Below are 27,926 nucleotides of genomic sequence, written 5' to 3'. Positions count from 1 at the left end.
GCAGCCTGTAACAAGTGCTTTAAGGTGATACTGTGATACGGTCAAAGGAGGTAACACCTCAAATCCGATGAAACACCTGGCGATGCATAGCGTTTTTTTTAAAAGCCGAGAAATGCGCCGTATTTGATAGCTTGCTGCGAGACCTCACACCGTGCACATCTACTGCGGGTGGGTTGCCTGTTATCGGACCTGGAGTTTGCAAAAACCTGAAGAGTAGAGTCCTGGCCCCTAGCCCTGCCAGTGTAGCAGAAATGATGAGGATGATGATGGCAGCAGTAGCCGTTCTTCTCTGCGTGAGTAGCTTAATGTTGTTCGTGTGTAAGCTAACCACGTTATTAAATTAATGCATGTAAGGTGAACTAGCAAACACCGTCGTAGTTACATGCGGCTGTCTTCTTGTTTGATGGCAGATACTCCCTTCACCCTGGCCAAAAAGGCTAAAATGACCAAAGAAAAAGTGGAAAACAGTTAAACATGAGAGGTTTTTGGACAAAGTTTGTGTTTTTTCCATTGTTTAAGCACTGCTTCCAGCAAAGAATGATACCATATATGCCCCATAGCTGCAGAAAAGGCTAACATTGTTATCTTTTTACAAAAAAAACAGCTGAACATGAGAGGTTTTTGGACCAATTTTGTGTTCTCCATTCTTTAAGCACCGGTTTGAGCACCGTTTAAGCACCGGCACCATTTCAAAAGTACCGGTTTGGCACCGGTATCGGATAAAACCTAAACGATACCCATCCCTAATCAGGACCGCTGAGCCTTTAAACGTGCAAGAGAGAAAACAAGCTGCACAGACTCTCGTCAAGCTTGCACAACAAGATGCCTTTCAAGAGGAGCTAACACACACAGCCAGAAACTAGGAAGGCTGCCTTGCAACCACCAACTCTTTCAGCGTGACCCATTCCTCCAAGATGGCATAATGAGAGTAGGAGGAAGACTGAGGAAGGCATCTGTGCCTCTCGAGTTAAGACACCCAGTGATCCTTCCCAAAGATGGTGCTGTTACAAACCTCATCATTCCACACCATCATACCAAGATACAACACCAAGGCAGAGGACAAACCCTCAATGCACTGAGAGCCAATGGTTACTGGATCACTGGTGGAAGTAAGGCTGTAGCCCAATACATCAGGCAGTGCGTACAGTGCAGTAGAGCCTGCAGAGCAACGGATGGCAGATCTACCTAGTGACCGTGTTGATCCCACACCACCATTCACTTATTACTTATTATGGTATGGACTGCTTTGGTCCTTTTCACACCAAACAAGGTCGCAAAGATCAAAAACGGTACGGCCTCCTCTTCACATGTTTTTGCTCAAGGGCAGTGCATATAGAGATGTTGGAGGATTTGACGACTGACACGTTCATCAATGCTTTGCGCTGCTTCATTGCCCTTTGTGGAGCTGTTAGGCAAATTAGGTCTGATCAGGGAACTAACTTTATGGGGGCAAGAAACGAGATGGCAAAGGCTCTGAAAGAACTTGATAAGGAAAGAGTGACAGCATACTTACCAGAAAATCTGTGCGACTTCCAGATGAATACGCCCCACTCTAGTCATGCTGGAAATGCATGGGAGCGTCAAATCCGGACGGTGAGAAGCGTACTGAGCACGGTCCTTGCCTGCAGTGTGGGAAGGTTGGATGATGCCTCATTAAGGACATTCCTTTATGAAGCTATGTGCATCGTGAATAACCGCCCACTCACTGTTGATAACATCAACGACCCCAAAAGCTTGGAGCCACTCACACCGAACCACTTGATCACATGAAATCCTCAATCCCACTTCCACCTCCAGGTAAATTTCTCAAGGAGGACCTGTATGCTAAGAAACGGTGGAGAAGGGTCCAGTATCTGACTGAGCAATTTTGGCACAGATGGAGAAAGGAATACCTGGCCAATATTGCTCTGAGACAGCGATGGCATACACCAAGACGTAATATGGAGGTGGGTGACATTGTGATTCTCAAAGAGGAAGATGTTCCTTGCAATGAATGGAAACTCGCTAGGGTTGCGGAAGCACATGAGGATGATGGACTTGTACGGAAGGTGACAATCCAGACTGGTGATCGGAAGTTAGGAAAGGGAGGCGAACGCCTCGTCCAACCCTCCATCATTCAAAGACCCATTCAGAAATTAGTGGTCCTAATGAAAAACAGCTAAAATTGGGAAAATGTCATTCATTGATTAGATTTCCCTTCTAAAATAGAAGTTGTCATTATGCTGTACTTCATGCACATGTTATGGAGATGTAAATTCTACTGTTCATATTGTTGAATTCATTTGTTGAGAAAAGAATATTGTTTACGTCAATGCAAGAGTGTTTTAAAACAACAACATGGTGCTTGGGAATTACCATTGATTTAATGAGCAATGCAAGTGTATTTACGTTCACAATTGTAATAATCAAAGGTAATTGGTGGGAGTGTAGCTGACGCTGAAATGTTTGTGTGGGTTGCCATGACAACACCAAAGTGCATCTGAGATCGTTATTGTTTTCTATTTGTTTTCTTTATTTGCTACTCATGCTTGTGTACATTCGCAGTAGGAAAAGATAATCTATGAATCCAGTGATATATCCTTCTTATAAGAAATGTTTCTGTTAAAATATTATTGTGAAGTAGTCACTTCCTGTGAGTTGCAGGAACCGGAAGTTGTGCGCGGAAGTGACAAGACAGAACGGTAACACGGCGGACTTTTCGGAATGTACAACTTTTCTACTGCTGGTTTTACAAGGCGTACACGGTAAAAGTCATTATGCTGTTATTTGTTTAACACTTGTGCACTTTGTGAAAGGAAATAAGTGGCTGAGATGAATATCATATGTGCTATTGATATTATTTTTACTTGTTTCTAGTTTTCACGGTGCTCCATGATTGTGAGAGGAATAAAAGAATTGTGGACATCAGTACGAAGCGTGGATTCTTTCGACCAGAGTAGATACAAAGGTTATATTAACAGCATGTCTACATCAAAATATCAGACAAACAGGAAAATATATGTGATAGAGTGAGAGCTCTGCATCAAATAACTATCTTTTTATTTATGTAGTAACAAGGTCAACAAACTCCAGGGGGAACCTGTTAAATAAGACCACAGCAACAGTTACAGAGATCTCACTACCTATAACAGAGGTTTCTATGGGTTGTTACATAATACCTACACATGGCTGAAAACTACCACCAACAATTGGCATGCTTTCAGGTGAGTCACGTCAGGACATGTTATGTGTCTACAAAACTATTTCACACATTGTACATTTCTCTGAAAGTCTTGTGATTATGATTTATACACAGCTAGTAGAATTATATGTGTAATGATCATCAGAAAGGGCTAACAACCAAATGCTGCACTAAGCTGCTGGTGTATCAAACTCTACATTGAACTTTACATTGATACCTTACCAGTACAAACCTGTCAGTGTATGGAATAGCTTCTCTGCAGCCTTCCACTGACTGTTTCAACGCTAAAACAAATAAAAATCACTCTCCAGTGTGTTACCTGTCCATTCTCCCTCCATGCTTGTCCACAAATGTGACTCATGGGATGTGGTCCCATCCCAGTCATAGAGTGATTCCTCATCATGTGCCACTCATACGTAATACTGATGCTGCCTTTGCAGACTGAATGTGCTTGTGAAGCACACACAGTGAAGCTGTATATACAGGCACATCCAGAAATAGCTGCTGTGTACTTTAATGCGTCTGTTCCCTCACACAGTCTGTGAAGGAGCCGGCAGCCTTTAACACTGGCTGGTCTTTTCTGAGCAGATGAAAGACTCCTGTTCCTTTCCTTCTGCATCCACATTGTCACACTTCTCCTGGTTGTTCCTGGTGTTTTCCTGTGCCGTGCCACTTTGAAGCTGGCGCTGACGCTCTACACTGTGCCACACGCCATACCCAAAGTAGATCAGGAAGCCTGAGAAAAGTGGTGATGAGACAGGGGGAGATGTGGAAAAGAGCTTACTGGGAACAGCTTGACTCTGTTCAAAGGTAACCAAAGTAATCTACCAGCATATCTAAAACTCTATTATATCTTCATTGCTTACTCACTTTACCCTTGCAGATTAATTTCCAAAGGGAAACCTTAAAAGCTTCAAAAAATAAACTAAAATTGAACTGCAGCCCCTCAAATTGCCATTTGAGGCTGCTTTCAAGAGTTATTTCCTGCATATCCTCTTATGGTAAAATGTATAAATCCACAGCAGAAGTAAACAACTTTACATGCTGATGTTTAAAAAGACATAGACAAGGTTATTGATTGTTAGCATAGACAATAATCAAGGTTATTTAGCGCTGGTTTCTGAAATCTCATTTTGAAACTTTGATCAAATAAACAGATATGACAAGCAGGGATGAGTATGACTGCGAAACCATTTGCTCATTGGTGAACAACATGTGATTGACAAGTAATTAGCCAACAGGTAACCCTCTTTTTAACATAATATGACTGAAATTTGCAAAGCAGATTAAATATTTATTTCACTTGAGCCACGATCAGGGTGATCGTGGCTGAAGAGTTGGCCGGTTCGAGCCCCGGCTCGGACAGTCTCGGTTGTTGTGTCCTTGGGCAAGACACTTCACTTACCGCCAGTGTTGGGAAGGTTACTTTTAAAATGTATTCCATTACAGATTACAGAATACATGCCCCAAAATGTATTCTGTAACGTATTCCGTTGCGTTACTCAATGAGAGTAACGTATTCTGAATACTTTGGATTACTTAATATATTATCATGCTGTTTACAACTACATGAATGTACTATTGCTGTGATTTATTACTGTTACTGAAGGTCCGCGGCTCCGAACCGTAGTAAAGGGACCTCTGGCTAATACGGTGGGTTCTGTGTCGGGCTCGTAGCTGAAAACTAGCTTTACTTTGTTGTCTGGGTCAACTTTGCTTGCGAGAGACAGAGAGAGGCGTTGAAAGGCTGCTCCAACGGAACTTATTGTTTTTGGAGGAAAACACAAACACGGTGTACAGTCGAGTCTTAATAGCTTACTTACAACTGGGCTCGTCAGGCACTCTTCTTGGCTGCAGTGGTTATTATTATATTTACATGCTTCCAGCTCCCGTTTTTGCTCGATGACAGCTCGTACTTTTCCTTTTTCTCCCTCCCTTGCTCACAGACACATAACGGGTATGGCAGTCCATTCTCCCTGCAGCACGGACTACACTGCCTATGATGCTACATTCTTTAGAGCTATACCTGTAGCATTCTGCCTATTAGCTTAGCACAACAACAACAAAAAGGCCTCTCTCACCCAGGAAACACGCAAAGAGAGAGCGTCACCCTGTAACCATGGCAACCGTAACGCTGCCGCCTGTAACAACAGAACGTAGCTGTCAAACAAAACCTAAACAGTCCTGACCCGCGACAATATGAAACAGGGAAGTACCGCCGTGTAATCCATTTATTTCAACAAAGTAACTGTATTCTAAATACCACCTTTTTAAACGGTAACTGTAACGGAATAGAGTTACTCATATTTTGTATTTTAAATATGTAACGGCGGTACATGTATTCCGTTACTCCCCAACACTGCCTACCGCCCACTGGTGATGGCCAGAGGGGCCGATGGCGCGATATGGCAGCCTCGCTTCTGTCAGTCTGCTACAACTGTAGCTGCCTCCACCAGTGTATGAATGTGAAAGTGAATGAATAGTGGAATTGTAAAGCGCTTTCAGGGCCCCGAAAAGCGCTATATAAGTCAGTCTGCTCAAGGGCAGCTGTGGCTACAACTGTAGCTTGCCTCCACCAGTGTGTGTGTGAATGGGTGGATGATTGGGTGTGTAAAGCGCTTTGGGGTCCCTAGGGGGGACTAGTAAAAGCGCTATACAAATACAGGCCATTTACCATAAATGCAATCCATTATTATTATTATTAATATGACCCAAATATACTTCCTTAAAAATTTGTATTGGCTCATGGCTAAAGGCACTCACCAGCAGCCATCCACACAGAGAAACGTATCCAGGTGTCTCCACTCAGCTGAACCATCAGGTAAATGTTGACAAATATGCTTAAGATTGGCAGAAAAGGCAGAAGAGGTACCTAGAAAGCATAAATCACACCAAAATAATCAGTTTTAGATGCTGTTATCTCATAACAAAAGACCTAGTGTTAAAACCAGAGTTACAGAGCTGGTGCGTACCATGAAGGAGACCTTCTTCTTAGTCTGAGGCTGCCTGATGACCATAAAGATGCAGCTGCTGAAGACGAGCAGACACACGGACAGCGAGGCCACGATCCACACTTCCAAACCCAAAACGGAGTTGATGTGGTATGTGGTGAGATAGCTGATCACACACACCACCAACACTGTGGATTGATGACATTCACACAATTAATTGTCACACAGAAACCTTAAAAACAGACCGAAGTCAATCAGGAGAAAAAATCCTCACTGAGAACGTAAACTGTGAACTTACCTAGAACGCCAGTGGACACGTTGACAACACTGGACGAATGCTCGGAAGGTGTCTCGGGAGGGTGTAGAATAGTCTGCAGTGTGGAGCTGCCTCCCTTTAGCATGTTGAGGTGGGACTCTGACTCTGTCAAGTCTGACTCGCCCTCTTCAGACGCGAGGCAATCCCTCTCACCTTTACTTGCCTGCCGCTCCAGAGCTCCATCTGGCTGATACCTGGAAGAAAGAGAAATGTTGGTTTTTACTGAGGTTTAAACTCCAGATTGCTCTGCTGTAAGGCGGTGTTATGTTCTGATGCAGTCTCAGTGTTCTGCACATCTATCAACTACTTTATGTCTTTCACAAAAGCGCTAGACTTTTTTCATTTAAATGATTCAGTTTGACTGAACAAGCAAAGTGTGTCCGTGTATACTGATATTTGTGGTGCAGGCAACAGAGGTGTGCAGCAAGTTCAGTTTAGCAAGTAAACATCTTTATTTACTCAAGCAGCCACTGAGCAGTGTACAGTCAGACCATTCACAGCCCTTACATCACCAGTGTGATGCAATAACAAGCAAGGCAATCATTCCTGTGGGCATCTGGGAAAGCTATTAGAGACGCTCCTGCAGAATATTATACAAAGATGCTTCTGCTCCAGTTAAACTTTTGAGTTATTTAAAAATGTACCAACCTGAGAAGCAGTACACACACAGCAACCACCGAATAGGCCAGCAGAGTACCAATGGACATCATGTCCACCAGGGCTTTGAGGTCAAACAGGAAAGCCATGATGGCTAAAGTAAGCAATAAAAGAAGAAGGAAAGGAATGAACACAAACACTTTCACCCTTAACAGTAAATTTCAACAGGTAGGATCATTACTGATTCCCTTCACAGTCACAGAACACAATCCCTTACACACACATACAGTAACATGGAAAAGACATTTCCTTCTAATTGAACGTGACAGTCACCAGATGCAAATCAAATTTCATGCAGATGTGTTTTCACTAGAGCACAACAGCTGTATTCATCTCCATATTGAGTCATTTGATGTGAGATATACTGCGGTGTTGCTTGTCTTGTATCTCAGCACCAGACTTCAGTATGGACGTTTTGTCAGCAGCATGGTTCAGACACAGAGCAGTGGTATGTCCGCTGCTTCTCACAACATTATATTAAAGCAAAAATATCAAAGAAAGCTCCCCTGCTTGGTACCGTCAGGTGCTCAGTACATAGCCTGTGGTGGTGGTGCAGGTGTGCTGGGTCTCTCCCAGGGTTCACATCTCCCAGCCACTTCACAAAACTGCAAGTCTAAGCTGGATGAGTGCGATCCACAGCAGGAGAGCTTTAAAAATACACAATCTTAATACCGCGAGAGCCAGTGTTAATTCTGTCTCACAGTCATTTTCATCACAACAAGACGCTAACTAAATAAAAACGAATACACGAGGACAAAAACTATTATGAAATGTATCAACGCTTTCGTCAATAAATAATCTAATTTGAGTCAACTGAATCAACTTTAGATTCAGCTGTTTAGTTTAGACATTTATCCAACTAAGACTAAATTTAAATAATTTGGATGACTTAATTATGACCAAAACTGAATTATGTTTTAGTCAAGAGACTACGATTAAACTGAATCTGAATCCAAAATTAACACTGGTATGTGCACCACACTGACACACAAAGGCCAGACTACTTGAAACTAATACATCCTATTTTATTAAAAAAAATTTTTCCAAATACTTAGATTATAGAAGAAATACTTTTTTACTTTTTTCAGCAGGAATGCACAGTGATGCTCCACTGTGTGTCTGTCTGTGTGTGTGTGTGTGAGTCCTATGCCTAGGTTTACGTGACTGTGTTGAAACCTTCACCTCAGCTCTTCTCTGCTCTGCTAAAAGTCTGATGCCAGGAGCAGCTGCTGTGCTTTGGGCTAATATTAGCATACATGACAACTTGACTGATTCTGTTTAGCATGTCCTCCATATTAGTTTAGCACGCTGAACACTTTTCTTTGCTGTTTGTGCCCAAACACAAAGTACAGCTGAAGCTAATTCAACACCTCCAGAGCTGAATAAGCCAGCTGCAGTTGCCCAAATGGCCACTTGAAGCTGCTTCCAGTTTACTTCCATGTCCACATGGATAACCAGCATGAGGAAACGTGTACAGCCTGGAGCAAAGAAATTATTTTATTCCTGCTACCTTCCCTCTGCACTAACTGGAAGTCTCCATCATGGTTGTGGTGTTGTTCCCTTTTGGAGCATTTTAATTGAATTATTTAACAAATACCATCAACTGCCCGTACTTGTGTTATTTACTTAGTAGATATCTGTGTCTCTGTGTATCTTCCTAACCATGCCTGTTTAAAACTCTTCCATAATTATTATTATTATTATTATTATTATTATTATTATTATTATTATTATTATTATTATTATTATGGCCAGCACTTGTATTTAGTTACTTTCTAGTTTCTTTTTCAAAAAAGTAGCCAGCTGGATTTGTGGACATGTGGTGAACATTTTTAAAATCAGACAATATCCTTGGAGATGGAAACTGTCTGAACTGGGTTGTTGGTTTTGTCGCATGCTTGTGGAAACACCATCACCCAGTTTATCATGCAGTTACCGTCACCAAACGATTATCTGTAGAGAGATTGTTTTAAAAGAAAAATAAAAACACCACGATACAACCCCATGATAGGTCCGGCAGCTTACCCGCAGTGGTACCTGCCGCCATGGTGGCAGCCACAGGCGACTGGTGCTTACTCACTTTGGACATAAATTTGAATAGAATACCATCTCGTGCCATGGCAAAGAGAATGCGTGGTAGAGGGAACATGGAGCCGAATAGGCTAGGGAGAAGAGGGTTGATGGTTAAGTTGAGGGCTTTCTGGGAAAGAAAACATGACACCTGCACAACTGTGAAAGAACAACAGGTGTATACAGACGTATGACAAGGTCCTTACACGCTAGATCATTAATATCAGAAAGCGTAATGGCCCAATTTGATTCAGAACCAACATTGACTGCGCTGTGTCTTTCACAGTTGATCGGTGAGGAGAAAGATTAGCTTAGAGTGATCCCACTTGGATTCTCCCTGGCTCTCACCTGCAACTACACCGGAGCTCATAGTGGCAATAAGTGGGGTCTTCGTCTTAGGATTGATTCGGGCTAAGGCTTTGAAAAGCACCCCATCCTCTGCCATAGCATAGATTACACGAGGCATAGGGAAAATGGAGCCCAGCAGACTGCATGAGATAGCAGAGACATGCAAGACCAACACATTAGTCAAAAGCCCCAAACCAGGACAGTAAATCACACACACATAGGGCTGAAACACACACTGAACGTCTTTCTTTCCTGAAGGTAATATCATCATTTTTTCAAGTTTAGCAGCGGTGTGCAATCCCATCATGTTTTAAAAGGGATTGCACTTTTCTTGCATAAGGATAAAAATGCCAGTCAGTACAATAACAGCATACACGAATTACAGGCACTGGCAAAAATACAAAATGTAATTGCTTTGAGTCCAATCAGATAATCTTCACCTGAATGTGACCATGAGAGGGATTGACAAGGTTTCTTGATAGTAAACTGATTTATAGACCCTCCGGGAAGAAAGACAGAATAGAAACTGCACCATTAGATAGTTTGGAGACACTCTTCAATTTTCTCATTAAATGAAGAGGCTTTAAATGTCAGAATGACATCACAGAGTCATGCAGGTGTCTCAAAACAGACACAATTACATATTGCACCCACCACACCCCAGATTAGAAGGAAGAATCAATCCATTAACAAGACACACCTGGAGATATGTGGTCAAAACTTTCAACCAAATCTCAGCCCCATTTATCCCCAGCTGACAGCGTCCACAGCGATCACAAATGTAGCATTACATCTAAAGGTTTGCTATAGCAACACGTGTTCGTTTTCTAATGCATGCAGCTTGATTTGTTAAAACAAATCCAGCGGTTACCTTGTGGATAGGGCGCATAGTGAACCCACAGCCACCACCTACTTCGCAGGGCCCCAACCCACATATTCAAATGCCATAGGCAGGGAACTTTTTTTGTCCAGTAGGTAGTAGGGCATCATCAGCGTGAGGGCAGCTGACACGCCAAAGTATGCCAAGAAGCACACGGTCAGTGACACCACGATGCCAGTGGGAATGGCCCTCTGAGGGTTTTTGACCTCCTCACCTATCAGACACAGACGCATGAAAACATGAAGCTCTGCTTTCGTAAAACTCACATTAAAACTCAACCCGACCGTAACTCACCTGTTGTTGCAATGCAGTCAAAGCCAACAAAAGCATAAAAGCAGGTGGAAGCTCCTGCTAAGGTCCCACTGAAACCATAGGGCATGAATCCTCCAATGCCATAATCGCTGCTCACATTGGCCGTCACGGACAGGTTCCTGTAACATGTACACTCATGACTGGAAGCAATGCTGCTTACAATGCTCTGCACGTTGTTTCATATTAACTGATGTATTAAAGGGTAGGCGTCTTTGCCCCGTCTAGGATTGTAAATCACCCAGATTATTTATCTTATTGATATTTTTCAAACAATTAAATCCCTGAACGAATTATACCTTATAATATAGATTAGACTCTTATTTTGAAATTCGGAACGGGCAACTTCCGGGAAGGAAGATTGTACTGTTACTGCTTGCCGCAGAAAAGGTTAATGAGAAAGTTATCGTTTTCCATCCATCTTTAAATTAGCATCTAGCTGGAAGGCGAACAGGTATGATTGTGTGTTGTACTTGTTGTTTACATTTTGGACAATTTGTAAATATATTACTTGATTGTTAATAAGTTTATGAGTGATCTAGCAGACTGATGCTAGCACCTCCTGTGCCTTTTCTGTGAATTAATTAGCATAACAGAAACGTGGTTATATCAAGTGAATGTTTATTTTGTTTTATGTTATGATTACAGCTCTTACAATGTGTCTATGGTAAGTTGTGAATAAATGGGTTGGAATACCCCACCATGGTCCATCCGTGATGATCATTGAGTGCATCGTCTGAATAAAGTCCGGCTGGAATGGTACAAAGATTGCCTCTGCAAATAAATAAATTACCTTGTAGCTATGGTGACATTTATAAGGGAGTCTTCGGTAATCTTCCAGTTGTATGCGTCTCCTTTGACAAAGCCAGAGATGATAACGAACAAGAGCACGAGCACATTGATCGATGTGAAGACTTTATTGACCCAGGCTGACTCCTTCACGCCAAAGGACAGAAGTCCTGAATGAGTAGATAGAAAACAAAGCTCAGATGCTTGCTCTAGAATATTTAAAATGCCCGCACAACTCTATCTCTGTCTCTCAATCTAACCCTTCAAGGATCCAAGTCCAGCTGTCACTGATTGCAAATTGTCACAATTGAGCCAACTGATTATAAAAAAAATTACCTGCTTTGTATTAGCATGCTATATTAGCATCCTGGGTAAAAGGTTACGTCTGTACTGGTTTCTGTCGTGAAGGAGGATTATCAAACTTATCACAGCTTTTCCTCAGGACTACATGGATATCTGTACAAATCCTCAAATGAAACTAACAGCAGTGCGTACAACAAATGCAGAGAATGATGGCAGAAAATTATTTGCTGTGTTTTAAACACGACCCGACTCAGATTTTGTTATGGATTATCTTATATTTGCATAGCTTGTGTATCTGCCATCCTCACAAAAACAACCAAACACTGGTGGACTGTTACTGAGTCCCACTGACTTAATGTAATCATCGTATTGGCAGGCCGAGAGCAAAAACCATGATCAAATTGTTTGAGGGTTAAAGGGTTGAACGTAGCAAAAACTAGTGCAATTGTGCAAAATTCTCCAAATTACTGTATGTGAGCAAGACACAACTTATGCTTTGACTTAAGTGATCAAAATCTGTAAGAGCTGCAAAAACAGGGTGCATGTGTGCACCTAAAGGACTCACACAGCCCTCTGGGATCCCTCGCCCTCTTTAACACAAGAGTCCCCTGCTTTCCTGTTTTAGATTATGTTATATTATGTCAGCCGTGGCTCATAAGCTTGTTTTTGCTCAAGATGCAGCCAATTCTAAATTTCATTTAGAATCCATTTTCCAACTATTTTCACGGTTGTTGTGGTCGTGATAATTTTGTGAGGCCACATCGAAAAGGCTCGGATGAGCTTTCCAAAGTTCTACAAGTGCCTCCATCACTTGTGTCCAAATCACACGCTGCACTGCCGTGCTGCACCGTCTTTTTTGCTGACATTTGTGTTTGCGTGTGCGCAGTGTGAGAAACTGCGGTGACACCCTAACAACGACCAAGCGATTGATGATCGGGAGCTGGTCGTGAGGTGTTAATCGCTTCTCGTTACCCCACGTATACTACACGATGCACGACGCACGATGAAGGCCAAAATCGGGCCGATCGCCAAAGCGGTCGCACGACTCAAAAATCGTCTCAAAATGGGCCAAAAATCGCACAGTGTGAGCCTGGCATTACCAGAGAGCAGCAGGATCAGGCAGACCGCAAAGAAGTCAGGGTACTGGGCCAAACCAGGAGAATTCATGCTGAAGTGGGTTTTACAGAATATCTCTATGTGTCCTCCTATCATTTCATCAAATGTGCCGCTCCATGCTCTGGCAACTGAGGAGGTGCCTGTGAGGAAACAAAGAAAATACGCCATTGGAGAGCCGGTGTCTTCTTTACATAAAAACGAATTTGAGCCTTGCCTCTAACTCACCGATCACATAAGAAAGGATTAGATTCCAACCAGTGATGAAGGCCCAAATCTCGCCTACAGTGACATAGCTGTAAAGGTAAGCGGAGCCGGTCTTAGGGACTCAGGCGCCAAACTCGGCATAGCACAGGCCTGCCATGACAGTGGCCATGGTGGCGATTAGGAAGGAGATGACGATGCTGGGACCGGAGTCTCCCTTGGCCACCTCTCCAGCCAGTACGTACACACCAGCCCCCAGAGTGCTGCCCACTCCCAGAGTAATAAGGTCAAGGGTTCCCAAGCAGCGGCAGAGCTTGGAGTCTTCCAGGCTGTTTAGGTCGACCACTTTCCTTCGCACCAAGGAGCGGCTGAATGACAGAACCTGCTTCAGCATGTTGACACCTGAAATCAGAGAGCAAAGAGAAGAAAAATGTTGTATAAACCAGTCTGCTCACATGTTGTGGGGCATGAGTTGATGATTTAATAGTTTTAATATTAATACGTCTTAAAAATTCCCTACAGGGCTCCAGAAACCAAAAGGGCAGTGTGCAAGTGCAGTCTGAGTTAGCTGCACCTGCTCTGCAGTTTGAACTTACAGGTTGCACAACCTGTGAGATTAACTGAAAGGTGGGGGGTCGAAAGAAACGTTAACCCTACAAATTATGAATTCTAGGAATGCTGCCAAATGCTGTTGCTGGCAAAAGGTCCATACAGTAAAGACTCCTATCAGAATGCATTTGCGTTCAGGATTATCGTGCAGCTCTAACTACTCAAAGAGCTGCATTCATGAAAGACATTCCTGCAGCCTACTAATTGCATATACAGGACATTAGAAGAGAGACTGTACAGCCTCCTTTGTGTTCATTCAAATGTCTCTTGTTCCATTTATGAGATCGATGGGGAAGCTGTCTAAAAATATTTGCATGAATACAATATGTTAAATAGGCATGAATACTCCCGCTCCATTATGAATTCCTGCTTATTCTCTTTGGTGTTAGAACTCTTTCTTCAAACTTAAACTTTGATCATCGTGACCATAAAATAGCAATGACAACCGTCCAAATCTACATTGATGTCTTTCGCAATGCAGATTTGTATTTGTTTCTATTTAATATCAGGAGATATTAATTTTCAATGTGATGGCTCATTAATATTACAATGAGGGCTGCATCACAGAATCTCCATAAATACAGTGGATGGAAAGTGAAGATAGCAGAGAGCAAAATAAGATTTTGGCAAGTAAAATTCAGCTTTGCTTAAAGTATAGTGAAGTAGAAGTTTTAGTTTGCTGGGAAAGACGTCGTGTGTGTTTCAGATTGTGCCATGACTGCATGCAACATGTGGTACGGATCTTAAAGTGAGGCTCACCAGAGTCCTCACAGCAAAACTGTTAGTTTGCAAAAACAAAAAACGTTCAAATGTTTGAACACGTTTCTACTTCATTAGACATGCGGACCTACCTTAGAACAGATGAGTAGGAAACTGAGGGGTTCACGCTGAGACACAGAACCAAAATTAGCTGCTAGAAGTCTCAGTTATTTTCTTCTGCCTTGCTTCTGCTGAGAACCTTGAGAGATCAGCTACACAGTGAAGCTCAGGTAAAAGTGAGACTACACCTACAGATCTGCCCTTGCCTTACCCCTAAACTGACGTCCCTAGGCAAGGGACGCAAGAGCACTGTAAAATGTAATATTGTGTTTAATTAAAAATATTAAATAGGCTGAACTCAGTTTTTAGCAATTTGTTATTAGAACTAGATTTTAATAAGTTACCAGTGCATTTTATGCAAAAACGCTCAATTTATTTGAGTTGTCTTAACTTAGAAAAACTAAGTAAGCTGGAAGTTTTGCTTCTCAGTGCGGAAGGATGAAAGATGTGTTTTGGAAATGCCACGTCACTACCATCCTCCTCCCTCTCGGATCAGTCCGCATGTTCATGGTGACAGCATTTGTTTTGGAATATGTTGAGCAAACCTGGAGAAGCGTCAGCTCAAGAGATTATTGTTGTCATTGCTGTGAATCTTTACCTGATACACTGACTTGGTGAGTAAATGTTTACTCTTATTCAAACTGATTTTGTGGCTGCTCTTAGTTTAGCACCAGGTTTATAATCTTGCTAGCTAGTTAGTGTTAGCCTAGCGTTGCTGCTGCCGCTGGGCTCATGTTACTTAAAAATTAACACCACAGCCTTAAAAACCTTACATAAAAATATGTCGGTGAAATTTTCTGTTGATTGTTTGAAGTAAAAAAAAAGTGAGATAAGAGCCCAGACAAAATTCTTCGGGAGGTGCAGCCATTAGGGGTGGGGTGTGGGGGGTATTTTCAATCCATAGCCATAACTAACTAACTAATTATATATATATATATATACATATATCATGTTTAACCTGAGTAGCAAAAGACCGCAGGGGGTTGAAAACAGTAAGCCAGGAGTTAGCTGTGCTCGCGGACTCTTATCAAGCCTTGACCTCCCGGTCAGCTATCGCGCTGGTGGATAACAGAGCTCTCCGAAAACGTGGAAGCACTTTTGCAATATGTGATATTTTGATAAATTAAGTAGATATTTGAGCATTACACAGCTACATTCTTGGCTGAAAATATCTTAAAAGGTTATTTTGTGACCCAGAAAGGGTAGTTTGGGGAAAAGGAGGACCGCATTTGTACATTTGTAGGCCGCAGCTGTCGGAGCCTGTGCGTACTTGTAAGCGCGGCAATATTTTCAGGCGAGAATGTAGCTGTGTAAAGTTCAAATATCTGTTCGATTTATCAAGACATCACATATTTGCAAAAATGCTCCCACGTTTTCGGAGACGTCCATTTTTTTTCATGCTTTGTGGCAGCTTTTGAACATCTGTGGCATCTATTAATGTCAAATCTAGCCTTTATTTAACAACATAAGCAAACTTTATGTTATAATGATTGCACAGCCATTAAGGATCAAACCAGTCAGAAAATGTTCTGCTTTTTCTCCCTCTGCTTGCTTCTTACTGTCTTTGAGGCTCAGGACCAGCACTCCTGCTGTTGGACAGAAAGACATCAACTCAGTGGTAAGTATTTTGGTTTTCCAATATATTAGCAACTGTCAGTGACATTTATATTAATCAGGCTGAACTTTAATCATACTTTAGATCAGCCTGTTTTACTTATTGTTTTATTTGTGCTTTGGTTTGGGAAAGTTGTTTCTGTACTGATCTTTTCCTGCCTTCTGTTATTAGACTTGAGATATGGCTGCACGATGCTGTTGCTGTTTTTGAGCAGCGCCCCCAAGTGGAGAGTGTGTGTTTATGGACACTCCTGTTTTTGAGAAGTTTCTGAGGAAAAAATACAAACTAAAATGTTCATCTTCCTGTGGAAATTACAAGCGATAAGACACATCTGACACTGTATTACCGGAAAATACATTTTTATTTTATTGTATTTGTGCAGTTGGTAATAAGTGACACTCCATTACAGCATCTTCTGCAGTACGTTCTTCATCCTGTACCCTCATTGCAGTCCCCTGCACGTCAGTGTAGAGCTTCTTTGTAGCAGAACACCTTACTAACACCTGCTGAATTTGTTTCACAGTTTTTAGACCACGGAGCACATCGATGAACCACAGCTTCAATGCTCTATCTATGGAAAAATGGACTCCAAGGAAAACACCAGCAGTCCTTAAAAGCCAAGAGGAATGAATACAACCACACAAAATCTCTTGAAACCAGTTACAAACCATTTAAAAAATACATATATACATGAGGAATGAGGAGCTTATTTTATATACAGGAATACTTTGTTAGGCAGCGATGACAAGAGAGGACATTTTCATGAAGGTTATATTAACAGCATGTCTACATCAAAATATCGCAAAATATCAGATAAACAGGAAAATATATGTGATAGAGTGAGAGCTCTGCATCAAATAACTATCTTTTTATTTATGTAGTAACAAGGTCAACAAACTCCAGGGGGAACCTGTTAAATAAGACCACAGCAACAGTTACAGAGATCTCACTACCTATAACAGAGGTTTCTATGGGTTGTTACATAATACCTACACATGGCTGAAAACTACCACCAACAATTGGCGTGTTTTCAGGTGAGTCACGTCAGGACATGTTATGTGTCTACAAAACTATTTCACACATTGTACATTTCTCTGAAAGTCTTGTGATTATGATTTATACACAGCTAGTAGAATTATATGTGTAATGATCATCAGAAAGGGCTAACAACCAAATGCTGCACTAAGCTGCTGGTGTATCAAACTCTACATTGAACTTTACATTGATACCTTACCTGTACAAACCTGTCAGTGTATGGAAAAGCTTCTCTGCAGCCTTCCACTGACTGTTTCAACGCTAAAACAAATAAAAATCACTCTCCAGTGTGTTACCTGTCCATTCTCCCTCCATGCTTGTCCACAAATGTGACTCATGGGATGTGGTCCCATCCCAGTCATAGAGCGATTCCTCATCATGTGCCACTGATACATAATACTGATGCTGCCTTTGCAGACTGAATGTGCTTGTGAAGCACACACGGTGAAGCTGTATATACAGGCACATCCAGGAATAGCTACTGTGTGCTTTTATGCATCTGTTCCCTCACACAGTCTGTGAAGGAGCCGGCAGCCTTTAACACTGGCTGGTCTTTTCTGAGCAGATGAAAGACTCCTGTTCCTTTCCTTCTGCATCCACATTGTCACACTTCTCCTGGTTGCTCCTGGTGTTTTCCTGTGCCGTGCCACTTTGAAGCTGGCGCTGACGCTCTACACTGTGCCACACGCCATACCCAAAGTAGATCAGGAAGCCTGAGAAAAGTGGTGATGAGACAGGGGGAGATGTGGAAAAGAGCTTACTGGGAACAGCTTGACTCTGTTCAAAGGTAACCAAAGTAATCTACCAGCATATCTAAAGCTCTATTATATCTTCATTGCTTACTCACTTTACCCTTACAGATTAATTTCCAAAGGGAAACCTTAAAAGCTTCAAAAAGTAAACTAAAATTGAACTGCAGCCCCTCAAATTGCCATTTCAGGCTGTTTTCAAGAGTTATTTCCTGCATATCCTCCCGCCCACTGGTGATGGCCAGAGGGGCCGATGGCACGATATGGCAGCCTCGCTTCTTTCAGTCTGCTACAACTGTAGCTGCCTCCACCAGTGTATGAATGTGAGAGTGAATGAATAGTGGAATTGTAAAGCGCTTTCAGGGCCCCGAAAAGCGCTATATAAGTCAGTCTGCCCCAGGGCAGCTGTGGCTACAACTGTAGCTTGCCTCCACCAGTGTGTGAATGTGTGTGTGAATGGGTGGATGATTGGGTGTGTAAAGCGCTTTGGGGTCCCTAGGGGGGACTAGTAAAAGCACTATACAAATACAGGCCATTTACCATAAATGCAATCCATTATTATTATTATTGTTATTATTAATATGACCCAAATATACTTCCTTAAAAATTTGTATTGGCTCATGGCTAAAGGCACTCACCAGCAGCCATCCACACGGAGAAACGTATCCAGGTGTCTCCACTCAGCTGAACCATCAGGTAAATGTTGACAAATATGCTTAAGATTGGCAGAAAAGGCAGAAGAGGTACCTAGAAAGCATAAATCACACCAAAATAATCAGTTTTAGATGCTGTTATCTCATAACAAAAGACCTAGTGTTAAAACCAGAGTTACAGAGCTGGTGCGTACCATGAAGGAGACCTTCTTCTTAGTCTGAGGCTGCCTGATGACCATAAAGATGCAGCTGCTGAAGACGAGCAGACACACGGACAGCGAGGCCACGATCCACACTTCCAAACCCAAAACGGAGTTGATGTGGTATGTGGTGAGATAGCTGATCACACACACCACCAACACTGTGGATTGACGACATTCACACAATTAATTGTCACACAGAAACCTTAAAAACAGACTGAAGTCAATCAGGAGAAAAAATCCTCACTGAGAACCAGAGATGGGCAGTAACGCGTTACTGTAATCCGATTACTTTTTTCAAGTAAGGAGTAAAGTAAGGGATTACTATTGCAAAAACGATAATTAGATTACCGTTACTTTCCCGTAGGAACGCTGCGTTACTGCGTTACTAAAACCGTGATTTTTTTTTGCGAGAACGTCTCATGACAGTGACGTAAGCAAGTGCGACGTTCGTGACAACAGCTGTGTGCAGATCAACAATGGATAATATATCAGTGCGGGAGAGAGTATGAGCATGCAGCGTTTAAAGCGTGGAAGTACTGACCTTACTTTAAGTTTGATTCCATAAAAAGTGACAAAAACATTAGTGTCCGTTGTGCGTGGGAAGAAAACTTCTTTTTACAGCGAAAAAAAATCCCTAAACTTCCAAACAAACACCGAGTGCGCTACGACGTAATGGGAAATTCACAGAGAAAACTCGCGGATTCTTCCACTGACCGCTGCGGCACACCTGCACCAGGGTAAACCTCCGCCTGCCCAACTCCTGCTTTACAGGTGAAAATAGAGCAAAAGGACCGCTAGTCTTTGACTTTATTTATTTTCTGCTGTGTTTTACTTGCACCTATTTGAAAGACTGAGTGTAAACACAAAAAAAAAAAAATATTTTATGTGCTGGAATGTGCAGAAAATAGGTTTAAATATTAAACAAATTTCTTCCAGTCAGAGAATGTTGCATATAAGTAAATTTTTGCTTGATGCATAAAGGTAAAAGATTAGAACTAATAAAACAAGTTTTAAAAAGGGATTTTTCCAATTGATTACACTTTGTATGATGAATTATGCAGAAAAAGTAGAATTGGGCTGAAAGAGCTATCTCTTTATCACCTATTCAGGTTGTGAATCGTGTTTTTAAAAAGTAACTAAGTAATTAATTACTCTTGAAAATAAGTAATCAGTAAAGTAACGGGATTACTTTTTTGGGGAAGTAATCAGTAATTAGTTACTGATTACTTTTTTCAAGTAACTTGACCAACACTGCTGAGAACGTAAACTGTGAACTTACCTAGAACGCCAGTGGACACGTTGACAACACTGGACGAACGCTCGGAAGGTGTCTCGGGAGGGTGTAGAATAGTCTGCAGTGTGGAGCTGCCTCCCTTTAGCATGTTGAGGTGGGACTCTGACTCTGTCAAGTCTGACTCGCCCTCTTCAGACGCGAGGCAATCCCTCTCACCTTTACTTGCCTGCCGCTCCAGAGCTCCATCTGGCTGATACCTGGAAGAAAGAGAAATGTTGGTTTTTACTGAGGTTTAAACTCCAGATTGCTCTGCTGTAAGGCGGTGTTATGTTCTGACGCAGTCTCAGTGTTCTGCACATCTATCAACTACTGTATGTACAAACAAAGGGAAACACAGTGGTAGTGTAGTCATGGAAACAACCAACACCAACAAAACCAAGCTAAACCAACGGCGAACTAAAGCCCGGGGACCGAGGGAAACGAAAATAGATGAAGAGGCTAGCGCAAAAGCGCTAGACTTTTTTCATTTAAATGATTCAGTTTGACTGAACAAGCAAAGTGTGTCCGTGTTTACTGATATTTGTGGTGCAGGCAACAGAGGTGTGCAGCAAGTTCAGTTTAGCAAGTAAACATCTTTATTTACTCAAGCAGCCACTGAGCAGTGTACAGTCAGACCATTCACAGCCCTTACATCACCAGTGTGATGCAATAACAAGCAAGGCAATCATTCCTGTGGGCATCTGGGAAAGCTATTAGAGACGCTCCTGCAGAATATTACACAAAGATGATTCTGCTCCAGTTAAACTTTTGAGTTATTTAAAAATGTACCAACCTGAGAAGCAGTACACACACAGCAACCAGCGAATAGGCCAGCAGAGTACCAATGGACATCATGTCCACCAGGGCTTTGAGGTCAAACAGGAAAGCCATGATGGCTAAAGTAAGCAATAAAAGAAGAAGGAAAGGAATGAACACAAACACTTTCACCCTTAACAGTAAATTTCAACAGGTAGGATCATTACTGATTCCCTTCACAGTCACAGAACACAATCCCTTACACACACATACAGTAACATGGAAAAGACATTTCCTTCTAATTGAACGTGACAGTCACCAGATGCAAATCAAATTTCATGCAGATGTGTTTTCACTAGAGCACAACAGCTGTATTCATCTCCATATTGAGTCATTTGATGTGAGATATACTGCGGTGTTGCTTGTCTTGTATCTCAGCACCAGACTTCAGTATGGACGTTTTGTCAGCAGCATGGTTCAGACACAGAGCAGTGGTATGTCCGCTGCTTCTCACAACATTATATTAAAGCAAAAATATCAAAGAAAGCTCCCCTGCTTGGTACCGTCAGGTGCTCAGTACATAGCCTGTGGTGGTGGTGCAGGTGTGCTGGGTCTCTCCCAGGGTTCACATCTCCCAGCCACTTCACAAAACTGCAAGTCTAAGCTGGATGAGTGCGATCCACAGCAGGAGAGCTTTAAAAATACACAATCTTAATACGCGAGAGCCAGTGTTAATTCTGTCTCACAGTCATTTTCATCACAACAAGACGCTAACTAAATAAAAACGAATACACGAGGACAAAAACTATTATGAAATGTATCAACGCTTTCGTCAATAAATAATCTAATTTGAGTCAACTGAATCAACTTTAAATTCAGCTGTTTAGTTTAGACATTTATCCAACTAAGACTAAATTTAAATAATTTGGATGACTTAATTATGACCAAAACTGAATTATGTTTTAGTCAAGAGACTACGATTAAACTGAATCTGAATCCAAAATTAACACTGGTATGTGCACCACACTGACACACAAAGGCCAGACTACTTGAAACTAATACATCCTATTTTATTGAAATTTTTTTTTCCAAATACTTAGATTATAAAAGAAATACTTTTTTACTTTTTTCAGCAGGAATGCACAGTGATGCTCCACTGTGTGTGTGTGTGTGTGTGTGTGTGTGTGTGTGTGTGTGAGTCCTATGCCTAGGTTTACGTGACTGTGTTGAAACCTTCACCTCAGCTCTTCTCTGCTCTGCTAAAAGTCTGATGCCAGGAGCAGCTGCTGTGCTTTGGGCTAATATTAGCATACATGACAACTTGACTGATTCTGTTTAGCATGTCCACCATATTAGTTTAGCACGCTGAACACTTTTCCTTGCTGTTTGTGCCCAAACACAAAGTACAGCTGAAGCTAATGCAACACCTCCAGAGCTGAATAAGCCAGCTGCAGTTGCCCAAATGGCCACTTGAAGCTGCTTCCAGTTTACTTCCATGTCCAAATGGATAACCGGCATGAGGAAACGTGTACAGCCTGGAGCAAAGAAATTATTTTATTTCTGCTACCTTCCCCCTGCACTAACTGGAAGTCTCCATCATGGTTGTGGTGTTGTTCCCTTTTGGAGCATTTTAATTGAATTATTTAACAAATACCATCAACTGCCCGTACTTGTGTTATTTACTTAGCAGATATCTGTGTCTCTGTGTATCTTCCTAACCATGCCTGTTTAAAACTTTATTATTATTATTATTATTATTATTATTATTATTATTATTATTATTATGGCCAGCACTTGTATTTAGTTACTTTCTAGCTTCTTTTTCAAAAAAGTAGCCAGCTGGATTTGTGGACATGTGGTGAACATTTTTAAAATCAGACAATATCCTTGGAGATGGAAACTGTCTGAACTGGGTTGTTGGTTTTGTCGCATGCTTGTGGAAACATCATCACCCAGTTTATCATGCAGTTACCGTCACCAAACGATTATCTGTAGAGAGATTGTTTTAAAAGAAAGATAAAAACACCACGATACAACCCCATGATAGGTCCGGCAGCTTACCCGCAGTGGTACCTGCTGCCATGGTGGCAGCCACAGGCGACTGGCGCTTACTCACTTTGGACATAAATTTGAATAGAATACCATCTCGTGCCATGGCAAAGAGAATGCGTGGTAGAGGGAACATGGAGCCCAATAGGCTAGGGAGAAGAGGGTTGATGGTTAAGTTGAGGGCTTTCTGGGAAAGAAAACATGACACCTGCACAACTGTGAAAGAACAACAGGTGTATACAGACGTATGACAAGGTCCTTACACGCTAGATCATTAATATCAGAAAGCGTAATGGCCCAATTTGATTCAGAACCAACATTGACTGCGCTGTGTCTTTCACAGTTGATCGGTGAGAAGAAAGATTAGCTTAGAGTGATCCCACTTGGATTCTCCCTGGCTCTCACCTGCAACTACACCGGAGCTCATAGTGGCAATAAGTGGGGTCTTCGTCTTAGGATTGATTCGGGCTAAGGCTTTGAAAAGCACCCCATCCTCTGCCATAGCATAGATTACACGAGGCATAGGGAAAATGGAGCCCAGCAGACTGCATGAGATAGCAGAGACATGCAAGACCAACACATTAGTCAAAAGCCCCAAACCAGGACAGTAAATCACACACACATAGGGCTGAAACACACACTGAACGTCTTTCTTTCCTGAAGGTAATATCATCATTTTTTCAAGTTTAGCAGCGGTGTGCAATCCCATCATGTTTTAAAAGGGATTGCACTTTTCTTGCATAAGGATAAAAATGCCAGTCAGTACAATAACAGCATACACGAATTACAGGCACTGGCAAAAATACAAAATGTAATTGCTTTGAGTCCAATCAGATAATCTTCACCTGAATGTGACCATGAGAGGGATTGACAAGGTTTCTTGATAGTAAACCGATTTATAGAACCTCCGGGAAGAAAGACAGAATAGAAACTGCACCATTAGATAGTTTGGAGACACTCTTCACCTTTCTCATTAAATGAAGAGGCTTTAAATGTCAAAATGACATCACAGAGTCATGCAGGTGTCTCAAAACAGACACAATTACATATTGCACCCACCACACCCCAGATTAGAAGGAAGAATCAATCCATTAACAAGACACACCTGGAGATATGTGGTCAAAACTTTCAACCAAATCTCAGCCCCATTTATCCCCAGCTGACAGCGTCCACAGCAATCACAAATGTAGCATTACATCTAAAGGTTTGCTGTAGCAACACATGTGTTTATTTTCTAATGCATGCAGCTTGATTTGTTAAAACAAATCCAGCGGTTACCTTGTGGATAGGGCGCATAGTGAACCCACAGCCACCACGTACTTCGCAGGGCCCCAACCCACATATTCAAATGCCATAGGCAGGGGACTTTTTTCGTCCAGTAGGTAGTAGGGCATCATCAGCGTGAGGGCAGCTGACACGCCAAAGTATGCCAAGAAGCACACGGTCAGTGACACCACGATGCCAGTGGGAATGGCCCTCTGAGGGTTTTTGACCTCCTCACCTATCAGACACAGACGCATGAAAACATGAAGCTCTGCTTTCGTAAAACTCACATTAAAACTCAACCCGACCGTAACTCACCTGTTGTTGCAATGCAGTCAAAGCCAACAAAAGCATAAAAGCAGGTGGCAGCTCCTGCTAAGGTCCCACTGAAACCATAGGGCATGAATCCTCCAATGCCATAATCGCTGCTCACATTGGCCGTCACGGACAGGTTCCTGTAACATGTACACTCATGACTGGAAGCAATGCTGCTTACAATGCTCTGCACGTTGTTTCATATTAACTGATGTATTAAAGGGTAGGCGTCTTTGCCCCGTCTAGGATTGCCCCTGCAAATAAATAAATTACCTTGTAGCTATGGTGACATTTATAAGGGAGTCTTCGGTTATCTTCCAGTTGTATGCGTCTCCTTTGACAAAGCCAGAGATGATAACGAACAAGAGCACGAGCACATTGATCGATGTGAAGACTTTATTGACCCAGGCTGACTCCTTCACGCCAAAGGACAGAAGTCCTGAATGAGTAGATAGAAAACAAAGCTCAGATGCTTGCTGTAGAATATTTAAAATGCCCGCACAACTCTATCTCTGTCTCTCAATCTAACCCTTCAGGGATCCAAGTCCAGCTGTCACTGATTGCAAATTGTCACAATTGAGCCAACTGATTATAAAAGAAATTACCTGCTTTGTATTAGCATGCTATATTAGCATCCTGGGTAAAAGGTTACGTCTGTACTGGTTTCTGTCGTGAAGGAGGATTATCAAACTTATCACAGCTTTTCCTCAGGACTACATGGATATCTGTACAAATCCTCAAATGAAACTAACAGCAGTGCGTGCAACAAATGCAGAGAATGAAGGCAGAAAATTATTTGCTGTGTTTTAGGACACGACCCGACTCAGATTTTGTTATGGATTATCTTATATTTGCATAGCTTGTGTATCTGCCATCCTCACAAAAACAACCAAACACTGGTGGACTGTTACTGAGTCCCACTGACTTAATGTAATCATCGTATTGGCAGGCCGAGAGCAAAAACCATGATTAAATTGTTTGAGGGTTAAAGGGTTGAACGTAACAAAAACTAGTGCAATTGTGCAAAATTCTCCAAATTACTGTATGTGAGCAAGACACAACTTATGCTTTGACTTAAGTGATCAAAATCTTTAGGAGCTGCAAAAACAGGGTGCATGTGTGCACCTAAAGGACTCACACAGCCCTCTGGGATCCCTCGCCCTCTTTAACACAAGAGTCCCCTGCTTTCCTGTTTTAGATTATGTTATATTATGTCAGCCATGGCTCATAAGCTTGTTTTTGCTCAAGATGCAGCCAATTCTAAATTTCATTTATTCGCTGCAGCCTGTGTGTCAACGGTTTGACTTGAATCTTGTGATTTTCAGCTTTTTTTTTGCTGCCTTACCAGAGAGCAGCAGGATCAGGCAGACCGCAAAGAAGTCAGGGTACTGGGCCAAACCAGGAGAATTCATGCTGAAGTGGGTTTTACAGAATATCTCTATGTGTCCTCCTATCATTTCATCAAATGTGCCGCTCCATGCTCTGGCAACTGAGGAGGTGCCTGTGAGGAAACAAAGAAAATACGCCATTGGAGAGCCGGTGTCTTCTTTACATAAAAACGAATTTGAGCCTTGCCTCTAACTCACCGATCACATAAGAAAGGATTAGATTCCAACCAGTGATGAAGGCCCAAATCTCGCCTACAGTGACATAGCTGTAAAGGTAAGCGGAGCCGGTCTTAGGGACTCGGGCGCCAAACTCGGCATAGCACAGGCCTGCCATGACAGAGGCCATGGCGGCGATTAGGAAGGAGATTACGATGCTGGGACCGGAGTCTCCCTTGGCCACCTCTCCAGCCAGTACGTACACACCAGCCCCCAGAGTGCTGCCCACTCCCAGAGCAATAAGGTCAAGGGTTCCCAAGCAGCGGCAGAGCTTGGAGTCTTCCAGGCTGTTTAGGTCGACCACTTTCCTTCGCACCAAGGAGCGGCTGAATGACAGAACCTGCTTCAGCATATTGACACCTGAAATCAGAGAGCGAAGAGAAGAAAAATGTTGTATAAACCAGTCTGCTCACATGTTGTGAGGCATGAGTTGATGATTTAATAGTTTTAATATTAATACTTGAGACCAACCTGTCAAAATCACAGTGCAACCAAGAGAAAGAAAATCACGTCTTAAAAAATTCCCTATAGGGCTCCAGAACCGCGAAACCAAAAGGGCAGTGTGCAAGTGCAGTCTGAGTTAGCTGCACCTGCTCTGCAGTTTGAACTTACAGCTTGTTCTTTGCTGACAAATCACAGGTTGCACAACCTGTGAGATTAACCGAAAGGTGGGGGGTCGAAAGAAACGTTAACCCTACAAACTATGAATTCTAGGAATGCTGCCAAATGCTGTTGCTGGCAAAAGGTCCATACAGTAAAGACTCCTATCAGAATGCATTGTTCAGGATTATCAGCTCTAACTACTCAAAGAGCTGCATTCATGTAAGACATTCCTGCAACCTTCTGTTCTAATTGCATATACAGGACATTAGAATTCAAATGTCTCTTGTTCCATTTATGAGATCGATGGGGAAGCTGTCTAAAAATATTTGCATGAATACAATATGTTAAATAGGCATGAATACTCCCGCTCCATTATGAATTCCTGCTTATTCTCTTTGGTGTTAGAACTCTTTCTTCAAACTTAAACTTTGATCATCGTGACCATAAAATAGCAATGACAACCGTCCAAATCTACATTGATGTCTTTTGCAATGCAGATTTGTATTTGTTTCTATTTAATATCAGGAGATATTAATTTTCAATGTGATGGCTCATTAATATTACAATGAGGGCTGCATCACAGAATCTCCATAAATACAGTGGATGGAAAGTGAAGATAGCAGAGAGCAAAATAAGATTTTGGCAAGTAAAATTCAGCTTTGCTTAAAGTATAGTGAAGTAGAAGTTTTATTTTGCTGGGAAAGACGTCGTGTGTGTTTCAGATTGTGCCATGACTGCATGCAACATGTAGTACGGATCTTAAAGTGAGGCTCACCAGAGTCCTCACAGCGAAACTGTTAGTTTGCAAAAACAAAAAACGTTCAAATGTTTGAACACGTTTCTACTTCATTAGACATGCGGACCTACCTTAGAACAGATGAGTAGGAAACTGAGGGGTTCACGCTGAGACACAGAACCAAAATTAGCTGCTAGAAGTCTCAGTTATTTTCTTCTGCCTTGCTTCTGCTGAGAACCTTGAGAGATAAGCTGCAGTGAAGCTCAGGTAAAAGTGAGACTACACCTACAGATCTGCGCTGGAGCCTCAAATCTCTCCAGTGTGCTGAGCGCTCATTCACTGTGCTGTCACATAAACTATACAGAGCAGCAGTTTTCACTCCTCCCCTCTGTGGCTCAGTGTTTCTTCATAGGATTTGCCCCTGCCTTACCCCTAAACTGACGTCCCTAGAGGAGGGATGCAAGAGGGGAGGAGGGGACCCAAAGGAATTAAAGTGGGGTTGGGGAATGGGTGGAAGAGAGGG

General features: G+C 42.2%; 1 protein-coding gene and 1 pseudogene across 4 annotated transcripts; both read right to left on the bottom strand.

The window, feature by feature from the left end:
• Positions 1 to 3,600: 3,600 nt before the first annotated feature.
• On the bottom strand, positions 3,601 to 14,719 carry LOC102794892 (cationic amino acid transporter 2-like; annotated as a pseudogene). The gene is made up of 12 exons (XR_015719764.1): positions 14,582 to 14,719; positions 13,146 to 13,523; positions 12,905 to 13,060; positions 11,506 to 11,671; positions 10,698 to 10,834; positions 10,395 to 10,617; positions 9,524 to 9,663; positions 7,097 to 7,199; positions 6,431 to 6,642; positions 6,154 to 6,320; positions 5,945 to 6,053; positions 3,601 to 3,917 (listed from the first exon to the last, which is right to left on the bottom strand). The product of XR_015719764.1 is annotated as a cationic amino acid transporter 2-like (transcript).
• A 1,768-nt stretch (positions 14,720 to 16,487) lies between these two features.
• slc7a2 (solute carrier family 7 member 2) lies at positions 16,488 to 27,788 on the bottom strand. Of its 3 annotated transcripts, none has more exons than XM_087848024.1 (12): positions 27,535 to 27,788; positions 26,047 to 26,424; positions 25,806 to 25,961; positions 24,734 to 24,899; positions 24,464 to 24,600; positions 24,161 to 24,383; positions 23,288 to 23,427; positions 20,871 to 20,973; positions 20,084 to 20,295; positions 18,796 to 18,962; positions 18,587 to 18,695; positions 16,488 to 17,912 (listed from the first exon to the last, which is right to left on the bottom strand). In XM_087848024.1, the coding sequence occupies exons 2-12, from the start codon at positions 26,414 to 26,416 to the stop codon at positions 17,737 to 17,739; spliced, it is 1,959 nt and encodes a 652-aa protein (XP_087704150.1). In that variant the 5' UTR covers positions 26,417 to 26,424; positions 27,535 to 27,788; the 3' UTR covers positions 16,488 to 17,736. The 3 variants fall into 3 exon arrangements, with proteins under 3 accessions (XP_087704150.1, XP_087704166.1, XP_087704160.1); XM_087848040.1 differs by lacking the exon at positions 23,288 to 23,427 and adding an exon at positions 22,895 to 23,031; XM_087848034.1 differs by lacking the exon at positions 27,535 to 27,788 and adding an exon at positions 26,536 to 26,622.
• Positions 27,789 to 27,926: the final 138 nt, after the last annotated feature.

Source organism: Neolamprologus brichardi, chromosome 2 (assembly GCF_056152115.1).
Source record: "Neolamprologus brichardi isolate AB-2024 chromosome 2, ASM5615211v1, whole genome shotgun sequence".
NCBI classification, from domain to species: domain Eukaryota; kingdom Metazoa; phylum Chordata; class Actinopteri; order Cichliformes; family Cichlidae; genus Neolamprologus; species Neolamprologus brichardi.
This window is presented reverse-complemented; position numbering and strand designations above follow the sequence as displayed.

Coding starts and splice junctions, on each gene's coding strand:
- slc7a2 (XM_087848024.1), bottom strand. CDS start 26,416: ATGCTGAAGCAGGTTCTGTCATTCAGCCGCTCCTTGGTGCGAAGGAAA. Junction 20,974..23,287: donor GAGCTCCGGTGTAGTTGCAG/GTGAGAGCCAGG, acceptor TGCTTACTTTAG/CCATCATGGCTTTCCTGTTT. Junction 18,963..20,083: donor CGTGTCCACTGGCGTTCTAG/GTAAGTTCACAG, acceptor GTCAATCCACAG/TGTTGGTGGTGTGTGTGATC.